Source organism: Lepidochelys olivacea (assembly GCF_965140295.1).
Source record: "Lepidochelys olivacea isolate rLepOli2 genome assembly, chromosome: 1".
NCBI classification, from domain to species: domain Eukaryota; kingdom Metazoa; phylum Chordata; order Testudines; family Cheloniidae; genus Lepidochelys; species Lepidochelys olivacea.
In genome coordinates this window covers 316,047,460-316,061,299 of record NC_140411.1, presented here as the reverse complement: position 1 = coordinate 316,061,299, position 13,840 = coordinate 316,047,460, and the positions used below count along the sequence as shown (strand labels likewise).

Below are 13,840 nucleotides of genomic sequence, written 5' to 3'. Positions count from 1 at the left end.
CCAAGAATATTAAAGAAACTGGCACATAAAATTGCAAGCCCAATAGCAAGGATTTTTAATGAATCCACAAACTTAGGGGTCATACCCTTTCACTGGAGAATTGCTAATACAGTTCCAACTTTTAAGAAAGGGGGGAAAAGGTGATCCAGGAAACGACAGGCCTGTTAGTGTGACTTCAATTGTATGCAAGATCTTGGAACAAATTTTGAAAGTAATTATGGACATAGAGGTAAATGGTGACTGGGATAAAATACAACATAGTTTTACAAAAGGTAGATCATGCCAGACCAACCTGATTTTTTAGACAAAGGAAATGCAATCAGTACCTGGATTTCAGTAAGGCATTTGACACAGTTCCACATGGGAAATTATTAGTTAAATTGGAGAAGATGGGGATTAACATGAGAACTGAAAGGTGGATAAGGAAATGTTTAAAAGGGAGACTACAATGGGCCATATTGAAAGGTGAACTGTCAGGCTGGGGGAGGTTACAAGAGGAGTTTCACAGGGATTGGTTCTGAGACCTATCTATTTAACATTTTTATTAATTACCTTGGTGCAAAAAGTGGGAGCATGCTAATCAAATTAGCAGATGACACAAAGTTTGGAGGTATTGCCAAACCAGAAGAATATCTAGACATCTAGAATATCTAGAAGAACACCAAGACTAGAATATCATACAAAAAGTTCTGGATGACCTGGAAAACTGGAGCAATAGAAATGGGATGAAATTTAATAGTGCAAAAGTACAAGGTCATGGACTGAGAGACTAACAACAAGAATTTTTGCTATAAACTGGGGATTTTGTTGGACGCGACAGAGGAAGAGAAAAACCTGGATGTATGAGTTGATCACAGAATGACTATGAGCCACCAACGTGATTCAGCCATGAAAAAGGCTAATGCAATCCTTTGATGCATCAGGTGAGGTTTTTAGTTAGTACCATTATACAAGACTCTGATGCAACCTCATCTGAAATACTGTGTGCAATTCTGGTCTCCCATATTTAAGAAAGATGAATTCAAACTGAAATAGGTGCAGAGAAGGGCTATTAGGATGATCAGAGGAATGGAAAACCTACCTTATGAGAGGAGACTCAAAGAGCTTGGCTTGTTTAGCCTAACCAGAAGAAGGCTGTGAGGAGATGATTGCTCTTTTTAAATACATCAGAAGGATAAATACATGGGAGGGAGAGGAATTATTTAAGTTAAGCATCATTGTGGACACAAGAACAAATGGATATAAACTGGCCATCAACAAGTTTAGGCTTGAAATTAGATGAAGGTTTCTGACCATCAAAGGAGTGAAGTTCTGGAACAGCCTTCCAAGGGGAACAGTTGGGGCAAAAAAACCTAACTGGCTTCAAGACTGAGCTTGATATGTTTATGGAGGGAATGTTATGATGAGGCTGCTCACAATGGCATGCAGTTGATCTGCGAATGCTAGTATCAAATATCTCCAATGGCTGGTGATGGGACACTAGATGGGGGATGATTCTGAGTTACTAGAGAATTATTTCCCAGGTGTCTGGCTGTTGGGTCTTGCCAAAATGCTCAAGATCCAACTGACCCCCATATTTGAGGTTGGGAAGGAATTTTCCCCCAAGTGAGATTTTCAGAGGCCCTGGGGCTTTTCACCTTCCTCTGCACATGGGGGATGGGTCACTTGCAGGTTTAAACTAGAGTAAATGGTGGATCCTCTGTAATTTGAAGTTTTTAAATCATGATTTAAGGAATTCAGTAACAGAGCCAGAGGTTAGGGGTTTATTACAGGGCAAGGTTCTGTGGCCTGCAATGTGCAGGAAGTCAGACTAGATCATGATGGTTCCTTCTGGCCTTAAAGTCTTTGAGTGACAAGCATCCACATTACATTCCCTCGTTGACCCACTTTGGATTCCATCATGGATATGGTAGTCTGAGCCATTATCCACTGAAGTACACCCATAAAAAAGAAATGGTATAATACCATTTTCCTGCCTCCTTTCTCTGGAAGTTCTTCTGTGAATTGGCACAACTTATTCAACTTCTCCAGCAGTCTGGATGTTCCTTTGTTAACCAAAGCAATTTGTTAACAAGGATCTTCAAAAGAGCAGTGGAAGCAGATGGCAGGAAACAAAACAATTTCCATTTTAGCAAACACAAGTGGGGGGAGAAAGAGAATGGAGCCTCCTTCACCACCAGACTCCATGTTGCCTTCCTCACTGTCTGGATAAACTTTGGTTTGAGGGGTAACCTTCAGAAGAATCCTCTTCAAAGGTTAACTAGACTATTAAAGAAAGGGGCAGAAAACCCCAAGTTGTCCCTTTCACTTAAGAAGACAAAGGCATCAACACCTTTGGGCCTCTGGAGAGATCCTGACCAAGGAAAGGTTCAGTCACCATCTTGCTGGGAGACTGTAGGTAAGAAAGGCCATTTTAAAGAAAGACTTGAATCAAAACTTGTCAGATTAAGATTTAGACTTTTATATCTGTGTTTTCACTTGTATTTGCTTATAACCATGTCTAAGTTTAGCTCTTACACTTGAATTCACTTAAAATCCTGTCTTCTCTCATTAAGAAACTTGTTTTATTTTTAATCTAAACCAATCCAGTAGTGTGTTTAAACTGAATGGTTTGGTAACTCCAGATAAAGTAACAAACTCTTGAATACTGTCTCCTTGCAGGAGGAACAAACTGTAATATCTGAACTGTCCAAGAAAGGGCTTGACAGTGCATAACACACAGTTTGGGAAAAATCCAGGACTGGCAGTGTGTTGGGGTAACCTTTCAAGGAGTAACTAAGATAGGTGGAAGCCAAAGTGGGGCTGTAGATGAGATGCTGGGTTCAGAGCACTGAACCAGGACTGTCTAGCACACAGAAACTCAGGGTGTGACCTATATGCTGGAAGGCTGCTTGTGAGTGGCACAGTTTGGGAGCCACAACAGCAAAGCATCGTGAAGCACCCAAGTTTACAGGGCAGGCAGTGACACAACCCCTCACTGGTCTGGACTGCACCCCAGAATGAGACAGCAAATTCTTTTCTTTCTGTGAATGCTTGAAAGCACACTGAAAAAATCCATATAAAAAAACCCAGCTCTTCTTTTGCCCCTTCTCGTTATGTAATCGGGTATTTCAAGTAAATTCAAGCTGTTCAAGCAAATTAATTTGTCAGAAAGAGAAAAAAGGTCAGGGACCTGAGTGAAAATGAGACTTTGTTTTTATTCACTGTGCAAATAAATAAATGTCCTAAAATGAAAATAATCACCTTTTCAGTCATTGCAAAGTGATTCCACAAAACACAGAGGCCACCAGCGAGAAAAAACACCAGGAATATAGGTTCTAATAGTTATCATGTCTGTTCTTTTAGTCATTACTGGTCAGAATGTCAAGGACCCATATAATACTCCTTCAAAATTATATCCTTCCATGGTTCTATCCATGAAAGTTCAATTAAGTTGACATGAGATTTGCATAAACCACACACAAGGCAGGATATGGCTCTCATTACTGAAAGTTTTTAGGAAAAGATCTTTCCATTCTTTAATATAAAGAGAAAGTGACAATTAAATGTTGTATACATATTTTAAAAACAAAAAATATTGTTATAGCAAGCAAAGTACTAACAATGGTTAGAAATATACTGAAAGTTTGAAACATTTGATCTGCCTGGGTAGTATTAAAATACGTTTAATTTCTTTTACAGTGAATATGTCCTGATATTTGCCACTAAGATTTATTTTCTCAGATTATGATGTTTGGACACTACAGGTCAAATTCAGCCTTGATATAAAACCACTGCCTTGAACAGATTTACAAAAGTGATGTATTTAGCTAGAAAATCTATTTGTAGTTGCTAAATATGTTTCTGTTTGAACATCAAATTTTAATATTTATACATTTTCATCTTCTGAACACCATCAGTGAAGAGATTAATTTCATTAACTTTCCCAAAAGGAAAAACTTCACAGTTATCAAGACTTTCCTTGCAGTATGAAATGCAATAGTATGTTTAAAATACTTACCCCCATCAACAAAGAAAAGATCCATGTTCTATAACTAAAACAAGGATGAAATCTCTTTGATATCTGAAGGTCACTAGATTTGATATCTGGTACATAATTTCCATTCTCTTGCTTTCCACGCTCCAAAGTTGGCATCCTGTCATAATTAAATTCTTCTCTGTAACCTTCTTCCCTGGTCATAACACTTTATAGAGGTAAATATTTTAAAAACCATGAAAATGCAAACTAAAAGCAGATACCAAAAAGTATGGTCTTGTTTTTCTACATCCTTAGGCACATAAGCACTAAAACCACTCTTCGTCTAGTTAGAATTTAATAAATAAAATAATAAACAAATACTACTACTAATAATAATTAATGCTTAGCAGTTTACATTTTCAAAGTACTGTAAAAACATTAATTAATTAAGCTCTATACAAGAAGAGAATTTCCTATATCCGTAGTCAACAATACTGTATTGTAGTGTAAATAAGTGTGTATGTCTAAAACACTTTTTTGTTTACACTGTAGTTAATTTTATAAAATTGGATTTAAGAAAGATTTTTAGAAGAAGATTTAGAACAAAAGAATATTAGCATTTAATGATTTAAGTGTAAACTTTGTAGATATATCTAAAATTAAAATATTTTTTTCTTTTAAACATTACTAAGAGACTGTGAAGATTTTCTAAACATGTTTATTTCCTAATTTTCATTTGGCTTTAGGCATCAACCTCAGAGATCTAAAAATTATATTTAGACTTTAAAATTATTCTGATGGACTCATTTATTCAGAATACTTCAGTTATAATGTATTTTATTTCTTTTTAAAAATGGTATCTAGTAACAATCATTAGGTTTTGTTCACTTCTCTCTTTTCCAATCCATTCTGATGCCTTCAATAATAGATTATTATAATTTATTGTACAGTTTTCAACAGTTAAAAACCTGCGTGCTTACCTTAAATTGAAAAGTTAGTTGTCAGTTTAAAATAGTTTTGTGAGTAGAATTATCTGTACACTTTGTGATATTCTCACTGCTTAGTGATTCATTCTACCGTTGAAAAGTTTGCTCTTCCACTTTGGCTTTCAACAACATCTATTCATACGGAACAAAAGCACAGCAAAAACTGCAGTTAAGCCAGGGAACAGGGTAATGCCTCCTGAATTTTAATGAAGAGAATACACTAGAAGATGACTGTACTATATTCTCATAAGCCTGATTCCAAATCAAACCCATAGGTATGCAAACATTTAAACTTTATGTTTTTCTAAATGAGTGTGCTACATTATAACAGACATTTAAATGAAGTATGTATAATAAATTTAACAAAGTTATATATGTTACCATATCTAATAATAATGTTTTGCCTGGAAGTTCTTTCCAAATAATTTAGTTCTTATTTCACAGGAGAGAGAACACTTGAAAGTATAATGTTTTCTTAAAAAAAGTTTTCAGAGAAAAAGTTTCTGCACTTCAGGGAGTTTAAACCTTAGTTTGCCTCTTTCCAATTAAATTTTTGTGAATATGTTTTGATGACTAAATCCTGGTTTTCTCAGAATGTTCAGATAAACTTTGCACATTTGACTCATATTGGCACTGAGCCTTACAGAACACAGTTTTGGTCAAACAATACAATTAAAATTCTAGCAGGCAACAGTAACATGCAATAGTCATGGTCCAACTAAATCCCTTCTTTCTGCTGATTAGGAAATGAAAAAATACAGGAATGCATCTACCCTGAAGATATTGGCATCATGACAACTTCAGCAATTACTGGGTCTTTTGTACATACTTAAAACTCCACTGTAACCAATAAACAGTTCAAACTGTAGTATATTGAAAAACCAGCACCTTTGAGAGTATGCTTCAAGAACTTCAGAAAAGCCATCACTTTTCAATACGTACTAATATTTAACAGTAAAATCTTCAACAAAAAAGTTGAATATCTGCCACTATTACAAAAAAAATCAAATAATTACAATTTGATAATTGTTTTGAACAGACTAAAGACTTAGCAATTCATCATGTATCATTGATGACTGCAGTTTATGTTGAAGCTTAGCACAAATTGGCGCTAAATAATTAATCCTATATTCCTCTTTGTTCATAGAAGAACACTGTGCAAATATTTCTACCATCTGTGTCTTTCTCCAATGATAAAATAGATAATAATTGCACAGTGTGATCCTCAATAAAATATTATGGGACTGACAGGTTGCTTCCATTAGTAAGAGAAACTGATAATGAAATTGCGTATTTCTTTGATGTAATCTTGCTTATTTACAAAGACCATACGAAGTCCTCTTTCCCTGAATAAATCAGAAATCAAAGAACAGAAGACTGGTTTCATTCGTCACAATTCCAAGCTTCTTTCAGTCAGCACTTTACCTACAAGTTCTCTCTCTTAGCTTTTATGAAAGGTTTATGTTACCAGGGCTTCTCTGGCTCTCCATGAGGCTGCTTTTCTCCATCTCTGTGTCCTTCTGAGTGTTTTTACCTCATCTCTCTCTCACAGGGACACACGCCACTCTTCCAAATCAATGCCTCAGCTCCTGTGTTTGCTCTGTCAGTCTCCAGGGAAGCCCCTTGGGCCACATGGTTCAGCTTCTACTCAGGCTTTGCTGGTGTTTTGAGTGGTTTCAGCTATTGTTTCAGCTGCCTGGTTCCAGAAAGGTGCTTGGTGCTTGATTGTTTCTTACATTTATCCTGAATGAAGGGAGGCTTAAATGAGGTTTTGCCCTATCCCCTACCATAACAATAGTAATCATATTCCAAGATCTTTTTTGCACCTGCCATTCTCCACATAATTTATACTCTGATGGGGATAAAATAGGACATGCATAATTCTCCCTCTCTTTTTTGTGTGTATAAGTCATACAAGCGTTTGGTCTATCTAATGTATGTATTGTACATTTTGTGCTGTCAAGAATACAAATTAATTCTTATTTTATGGCCCTAACAAGTATATTTATAATACTAATAATGATCAAAGGCATCTAGATGAAATTCTGACCTTTTTTACAGCCAAAACATCTTGCAGTAAAACTCTGAGGACAGAGGGCCTGAGAAATTCCATTAAATTCTCTACCTCAGGAGAAAAGATCTTAGGGCTGCAGAAGAAGAAAGGATCCATGGAGAAAGGAAGCTGAAATCTTATGAAGCATCTGCCTCTTCAGTCCTCTTAACTCTGAGTGTGCAGGTTCTTAACACTCCTCCTCCCTGCTGGAGGAATTGAGACAGAATGCAGTGGAAGTTAATTCTATTTCTAATAAGCTTTCCTCAATTGCAATCTCTCAACTTGCATCCAGAGACCCAGTTCAGATCTCCAGACTCTTTGTTGTGACTCCAATGTAAGCTTTTCTGAATTAATGTTTTTTGATATTCAAAACTATCTATGGTCCGATATCAATTTTAACTAATGTAAAGCCTTAGATCAGTTTACGCTGTTTAAGATTATCTAAATGTACGGGTTACTGCAAAATGCATTCAGAAAAATACCTATATGAATCTCTTGGGATCCAGAGAAGCTGTGAGTCAAACCCCGCAACTTCTGCTTTTTCTTGCTTTGCAGTGAAGTATTTGCCCTGGAAAAAACTCTATAAGGGCACCCATATGGTTTTTCTTCTTCCCTGTGCCAGTCATGTTCCTCTCTATAGGAAGCAATCTAGGATCTTGTATTTACTTAATATTTGTATATGTGCAAAAGTGTATTAATTTCCCTTTTGATATGCATTCATGCTTGCCAGATGATCACTTATACTAATATATTTCTTTATTGTATATGGCTATTGGCCTTCTTTTACTACACATAAATAATGAGAATAAATATATTTTGTTTACTTTCTTAATAAGTGATAATATTGTATACAGTTTAAGTATATCAAGTGGTCTAAATCTAATTTCTATTCTTTCTCTCTTGGCAGGAATAAAGTGGAACTGTTTTAATGTTATGAAACACTTAATAAAAGGTTTCAAAGACAACTGCTGTTGTCGATTCATCTTGTATCATACACAAGATGTTTTCAACAATAAACATCACTGCAGCAGTATTTAATGAAGATATGCAGTTCTGCCAAACTTCTCGGTACCACCTACTGTGGAAAGTCTTTTGTTTTAGTTCCTGTGTTGCAATTCACCATGGTGTTAAAACAATATAGAGTTCACTGACTCAGCGTAAGAAATATTTGAAGAACACTACGCAATCTCAGTTAAAAAAAAAAGACTGGGAAAAATGCATAATAGAAACTCAAGATACTGAACTAAAAGAACTGATAAAAATATGGTAAGCAGATTCACTTAAATTACTTTTCCCTGGAGTCATTGCAGCTCCTATTTTAGATTACATGGACTGAAAGAAAAACAATGAAGGAAAAATACATATTTTTCCTCCTAAATCTGATTAAGACTATTTGGTCTAAAATTTAATTATGCCAAGTTTCAAAACAAGCAAAAGCAATAATTCTGATAAAATCCTGTAAAATGTAGATGACATGAGAATAAATAATCTATATAATAACATGCTACATTTCTATGCCTATCTTCCCTCAAGGTGTTTATGTACCACTTCTAGTGGATGTAATGACAGACATGCTCAAATGGGCAGGTATATGAACTGGCAGATAAGGGTGCAAACATCCTAGGCACAGTATAGGGTTGCTAGGCATCCAGTTTTTGACTGGAACTCCCAGTCGAAAAGGGACCCTGGTGACCACTGACCAGGCCACTAAAAGTCCAGTCATCGGAGTAGTGGGGCTAAAGCAGGCTCCCTGCCTGCTCTGGTTTTGAGTGGCTCCCGGAAGCATCTGGCATGTCCAGCTCATCTGGCTCCTAGGCACAGGGGCGGCCAGTGGGGCTCCGCGTGCTGCCCCTGCCCCAAGCACCAGCTCAGCAGCACCGCAAACCCCTCTTCCCCACCCCAGAGCTCACAACCCCTGTCGGAGCCTTCACTCCTTCTAGCATCCCAACCCTCTGCCCCCAACCTGAGCCTCCTTCTGCACCCAAACTCCCTCCCAGAGCTCGCATCCTGCATCCCCTCCCCCAGGCCAGACCCCCTTCTGCACCCTGAACCCCTCATTTCTGGCCCCACCCCAGAGCCCACACCCTCAGCTGGAGCCCTCACCCCCTCCCACACACCAACCCCATGCCCCAACTGGGTGAAAGTGAGAATGGGGGAGACCGAGTGAGAGAGGGAGGTGGAATGCAGGGGGGGGTTCTGAGAAGGGGCAGGGTTTCAGGGAAGGGGGTGGCAACCCTAGCACAGTACAAAATTATGGAAAGACAGTTATACGAGCACACCAATGGGAGGGTACAAGGGTATCTTTAGCTCTGTGAAAAGAAAAGGAGTACTAGTGGCACCTTAGAGACTAACCAATTTCGTGAGCTACAGCCCACTTCATCGGATGCATCGGAATGCATCCGATGAAGTGGGCTGTAGCTCACGAAAGCTTATGCTCAAATAAATTGGTTAGTTTCTAAGGTGCCACAAGTACTCCTTTTCTTTTTGCGAATACAGACTAACACGGCTGCTACTCTGAAACCTGTCATTTAGCTCTGTGGTTTCTCCAACATAAGTCCACGCCTGTGATGGAAGGAGACAGGGTTTGGGTCCATCTCCAGTGACCAAGGCACTGCATGTAGTGCTACTCGGCACCCCTCCACCGCATCCTTGACAGCTAGCCAGACCAGCATCTTGTAAATTGTGGCCTCCCCTTCCATGTGCGTCATTGGCCCTGCTCCAGCCAAGGTTCCTGCGACTAGGCCTTGGTATCACTAGAATCTGGAGTTCCTGGCTCATGCCTGCAAATAACAACGGTCCTTCTGGGTCAAGAGTATAGAGATGCTGCCTGGTAACACCCACAGGTTTCCTGCCCCTGTGTGCATCACCCCATGGCTGTGGGCAGGCACCCCCAGGCAGGTCAGGAAGTGGGGCACCCGGGGAAGAGGGCAGGAGGGCTTGTTCAGAGGTGGTGGTTCCCCAGGGCACGTGAAGAAAGCTCCCCCCCGAAGGGGGAAAGATCCACCCCCAACCTTCAGAGCAGGGGGCGGAGCTTGGCCGGCCAACACAGCAGGGAACAACCCTCCTGCCAGGCGCTCCGCGTGCGAGGGGCGGGGCTCCCCTACACGTGACCTCGGGACCTGCACCCCTGCCGCTTCTACCACGGCCTCGGGCTGGGACAAGACAGCCATGGTTAGAACTGAGGCACGCGGAGGCCGCTGTTGCGCCTGCGCAAGGTGAGGCTCTCCGTCCGCTCTTTTCCCCCGCAACGGACGGCCGCAGCGCCCGCGTGGGGGGAGGCATGCCGTGCCGTCACGTGACTCCGGAGAGCGGCGGCTGAAGCCGGGAGTAGAGCGGGTGGGGGGCGTGAAGCTTCCATCGACGTTTCCAGGCTCGTGCCTAGCTTCGGGAGGCCGCGGGTGGGCGGGCTCGCGCCCCAGTCAGGGCTGGGGATGCTCCAGCTCCTGTCCAGAGCCCTGGCCTACTTCTGGAGACGGGCAGAAGGGGAGGGGCCCGGAGAGAAGCGGCCGGCGGCCACAGGTATCGCTCCCTGACTCGCCGCAGCCGGGAGTCCAGCGGGCCCTAGCGCAGGCCCGTGAGGCCAACTCCTCTGGGCGCGATGCTCCAGCCCCAGCGGCCTGCGTCACTCGCCTCCCTCTGGGAGCAGGAGTCCCTGGGGCTGGTCAGAGCCGAGGGTGGCTCCAGCCTGTGCCATTTGATGCCAGCTGTGCCTTGTGCTGCGGGCAGGGAGATCCTGTCCCTAACGCTGAGCTGGACAGGCCCCTGGCCTGGGGAGATCTCTGCGGGGCGGAGAGAAGGGGACGTGGTCTTAACCAAGTAACTGTTGTCTGGTTTATTTCAGCATGCGGGTCAACAGAGGTATGGCCTGCCTGCCACAAATCAACTGGTTGTGGCAGCAACACAAAGACACCACCTTTGTTGTGTCCCTTCTCTAGTCTTAGGAGGCAGCGCCTAATGGTCTGAGACAGGATAGGGAGTTTTTTGAAGCAAGGATTTTGTTCCAGAGCTCCAGGACAGCCCTTGGCTTGTGTGATTATGGGCTCTCACATCTTTTATCCTTGGTGCCTCAGATTCCCCATCTGGAAATTGGGATAAAAATGTGTAGCACCTACGTTGCAGGGGTATTATGAAGCTTCCTTTCTGTTTTCAAAGTACAAGATAAATGGTACTGTTAGAATGTACTTGGTTTTTTCATACAGACAGTGACTTGAATATATAGAGCAGTATAAACTGTACACTGAAATCTGAGTACAATATTTATATTCCAATTGATTTATTTTATCATTTATGGTAAAAATGGTAAAGTATGCAATTTTTCAATAATAGTGTGCTGTGGCACTTTTGTATTTTTATGTCTGATTTTGTAAGCAAGTAATTTTTAAGTGAGGTGAAACTTGGGGGTACACAAGACAAATCAGACTCCTGAAAGGGGTACAGTAGTCTGGAAAGGGTGAGAGCTACTATCTTAGGTTATTAGAACTATTTTTCAGAATCCAGTTTTATATATTATTTATGCTGATTGCTTACTGTTCACATTCCTTGCAACTTTGACTTTGAAAATAAATTTCTCAGGTTCTCAGTGTGGCAGTATTTTGGTTGCAAGCACAGTTGGGAATTGTTTCCATTACATGGCATTTATGATAACTACCACAGTTATACATTTTCATCAAAAAATTAGTTTTGTTTTTATATAATCATATAAACATATTTTCCCCCTTTCAGATGATAAAGAGTTAAAAACCGTACAAGGAGTAGTGACAAGATTTTGCCATGATTATGGGATGATAGATGACTTGATTTGCTTCACAAGTGATGCTGTGATGAGCGGTGTGCCACTGAATGTTGGACAGAAAGTCATTGCTATTGCTGAAGAGGATAAAACATCTAATGGATTGAAGGCGATCAGGGTAAGACATGAATGAGTAGTGCAATTGGTCTAGCATTTTGTATTATGAACTGCCTTTGTAAGGAAACGTCTCTAAAGATTTTTCTGTCTGGATGATTTCTGAAGTAGGTGTTTTGTATCACTGTGGTCAGGTTGACTTCTCACAGTGCCTTTAATTATTGGGGTTCCACACTACCAAACTTGCATCCAAAATATTCATTTAACCCTTTTTCCCATTGAAGGTTGTAGGTATGGGCAGGGTAGGGAATGTCCAAAATGCCAGGGAGAAGAGAGGAGGGTACATTTAACTGAAATGATAGCTGGACAATATGTAGGAAACTAAGCCTCCTAACTTTTTAAATTTCAGTGCCTTGGACACCTCAAATGAATTCCCTGTTCCTGATAGGGCCTTACCAAATTCATATGAAAAAACAAATTCTATGAAAAACATGTCATGGCCCATGAAATCTGGTCTTTCGTGTGCTTTTACCCTATACTATACAGATTTCATGTGAGAGACCAGGGTTTCTCAAATTGGGGGGTCCTGACCCAAAAAAGGGAGTTGCGGGGGGGGGTTTCAGTATTGCCATCCTTACTTCTGCACTGACTCCTTTTTGGGTCAGGACCCCTACCATTACACTGAAATTTCAGGTTTAAATAGGTGAAATAATGAAATTTATGATTTTAAAAAATCCTATGACTGTGAAATTGACCAAAAGGGACCGTGAATTTGGTAGGGCCCTACTGATATCGAAGATTAGGACCTGATCCTGCAACCATTATTTGTGAGAAAAAGGAGTGTTCTTGTGTTTGCAGGATTGGGTCCTTACTTGGCATGTGTTGTAGGATAATACATATATAGATGGCCCTGATTTTGGAAATGGGCATGGGGTTTATGGATTTTTTTTTTAAGTGGGATTCTGACTTAGAAATAAAGCAACTGTATAAGAATCATTTTACTGATCGGAAAATGTCATTCAAAATAAAACCAGTAGCAAGTAAAAGTATCTTATTGTCTTGTCCCATTACACTGTTTATTAGAGTAACTAAAATGTAAGTAAAATGACAAAACTGTTTCAGTATAAGTTTCCACATGGAGCAGAATAGGAACACATATCTTCCCTTTATTTTATGAGAGTTGGATCAGTATTCCATTTCTTTTCAAATTTTATTTGTTCTTCACCTTCTCCAAAGATGAGTGACACACACTGAAATAAGGTGAAAGCAAATTGGATTAGGAACTACTCCCAATTGATATAAAATAAACCCTGAGACACTCATATCTTATTCAGACCTGGGTATTGTTAATAATTTAGATTACCGAATGTTTCTTTAAGGTTGAAAAGTGTATTGGTACCTGTCAATTCATATAACTGTAAATGTATTCATAATAATATCTTTACCTTCCTATATAAAAATGTGTAAGAAAAAAACTTAAATATTTTGCAATAGCTACTGCACAGTGGTATCTGGTATCTGTCCGTGTACTTTTATGGCCTACCATCTGAGTGCCTGTAATGGTTATGGATCTAGTTGCACCTTTGACTCATCTCTGAGGGTGCTTCTCCCAAAGGTGTTAGGCTTCTTTCATTCACTTGTCCTAGGATGGAATCCCCTGATTTTTCCCCATTCTTAGATTGAGTCTTGGGCTACAGCTTCCTGTATATCAACCCTGATTTCTCTACATGTGTGACTGGGCTTAGCACCCATAGCTTCCCTTCTGGAGCTATGACCAGTGACCAGAAAACTTTCTTAAAACGCTGTTTAATCTCAGCAGTAGGCACACAGCACAACATGAGAGAGCAGATTTTAAAACAATAAAATCATGTATACCAGTGGTTCTCAAACTCTGTCTGCATTGGGACTCCAAAGTTGGTCACAACCCCGTTTTAATGGGGTTGCCAGGGCTGGCCAAAGCCCAAGCCCCACCACCTGGGGTCAAAGCCAAAGCCTGAGGG

At 40.3% G+C, this 13,840-nt stretch overlaps 2 protein-coding genes across 6 annotated transcripts in view; one reads left to right on the top strand and one right to left on the bottom strand.

Annotated features, from left to right (window-relative positions):
• MLC1 (modulator of VRAC current 1) overlaps positions 1 to 6,580 on the bottom strand; it is a 37,321-nt gene extending 30,741 nt beyond the window's left edge. The window contains exons 1-3 of one of the 2 annotated variants that reach the window (XM_084650484.1): positions 6,413 to 6,580; positions 4,939 to 5,076; positions 4,001 to 4,184 (exon numbers count right to left, since the gene is read on the bottom strand). In XM_084650484.1, the coding sequence (XP_084506610.1) occupies positions 4,001 to 4,180 (180 nt within the window). In that variant the 5' untranslated portion in view covers positions 4,181 to 4,184; positions 4,939 to 5,076; positions 6,413 to 6,580. The remainder of the gene's footprint in view (positions 1 to 4,000; positions 4,185 to 4,938; positions 5,077 to 6,412) is intronic. The other variant, XM_084650483.1, reaches the window with a different exon arrangement.
• Positions 6,581 to 10,263: 3,683 nt separating this feature from the next.
• MOV10L1 (Mov10 like RNA helicase 1) overlaps positions 10,264 to 13,840 on the top strand; it is a 97,346-nt gene continuing 93,769 nt past the window's right edge. For all 4 annotated transcript variants that reach the window (XR_014709111.1, XM_084610389.1, XM_084610388.1 and 1 more), the window contains exons 1-2: positions 10,264 to 10,516; positions 11,720 to 11,904. Coding sequence is in view for 3 of the 4 variants with exons in the window: in XM_084610389.1 (XP_084466515.1) it covers positions 10,429 to 10,516; positions 11,720 to 11,904 (273 nt within the window). In the remaining variant the exon portion in view is untranslated. The remainder of the gene's footprint in view (positions 10,517 to 11,719; positions 11,905 to 13,840) is intronic.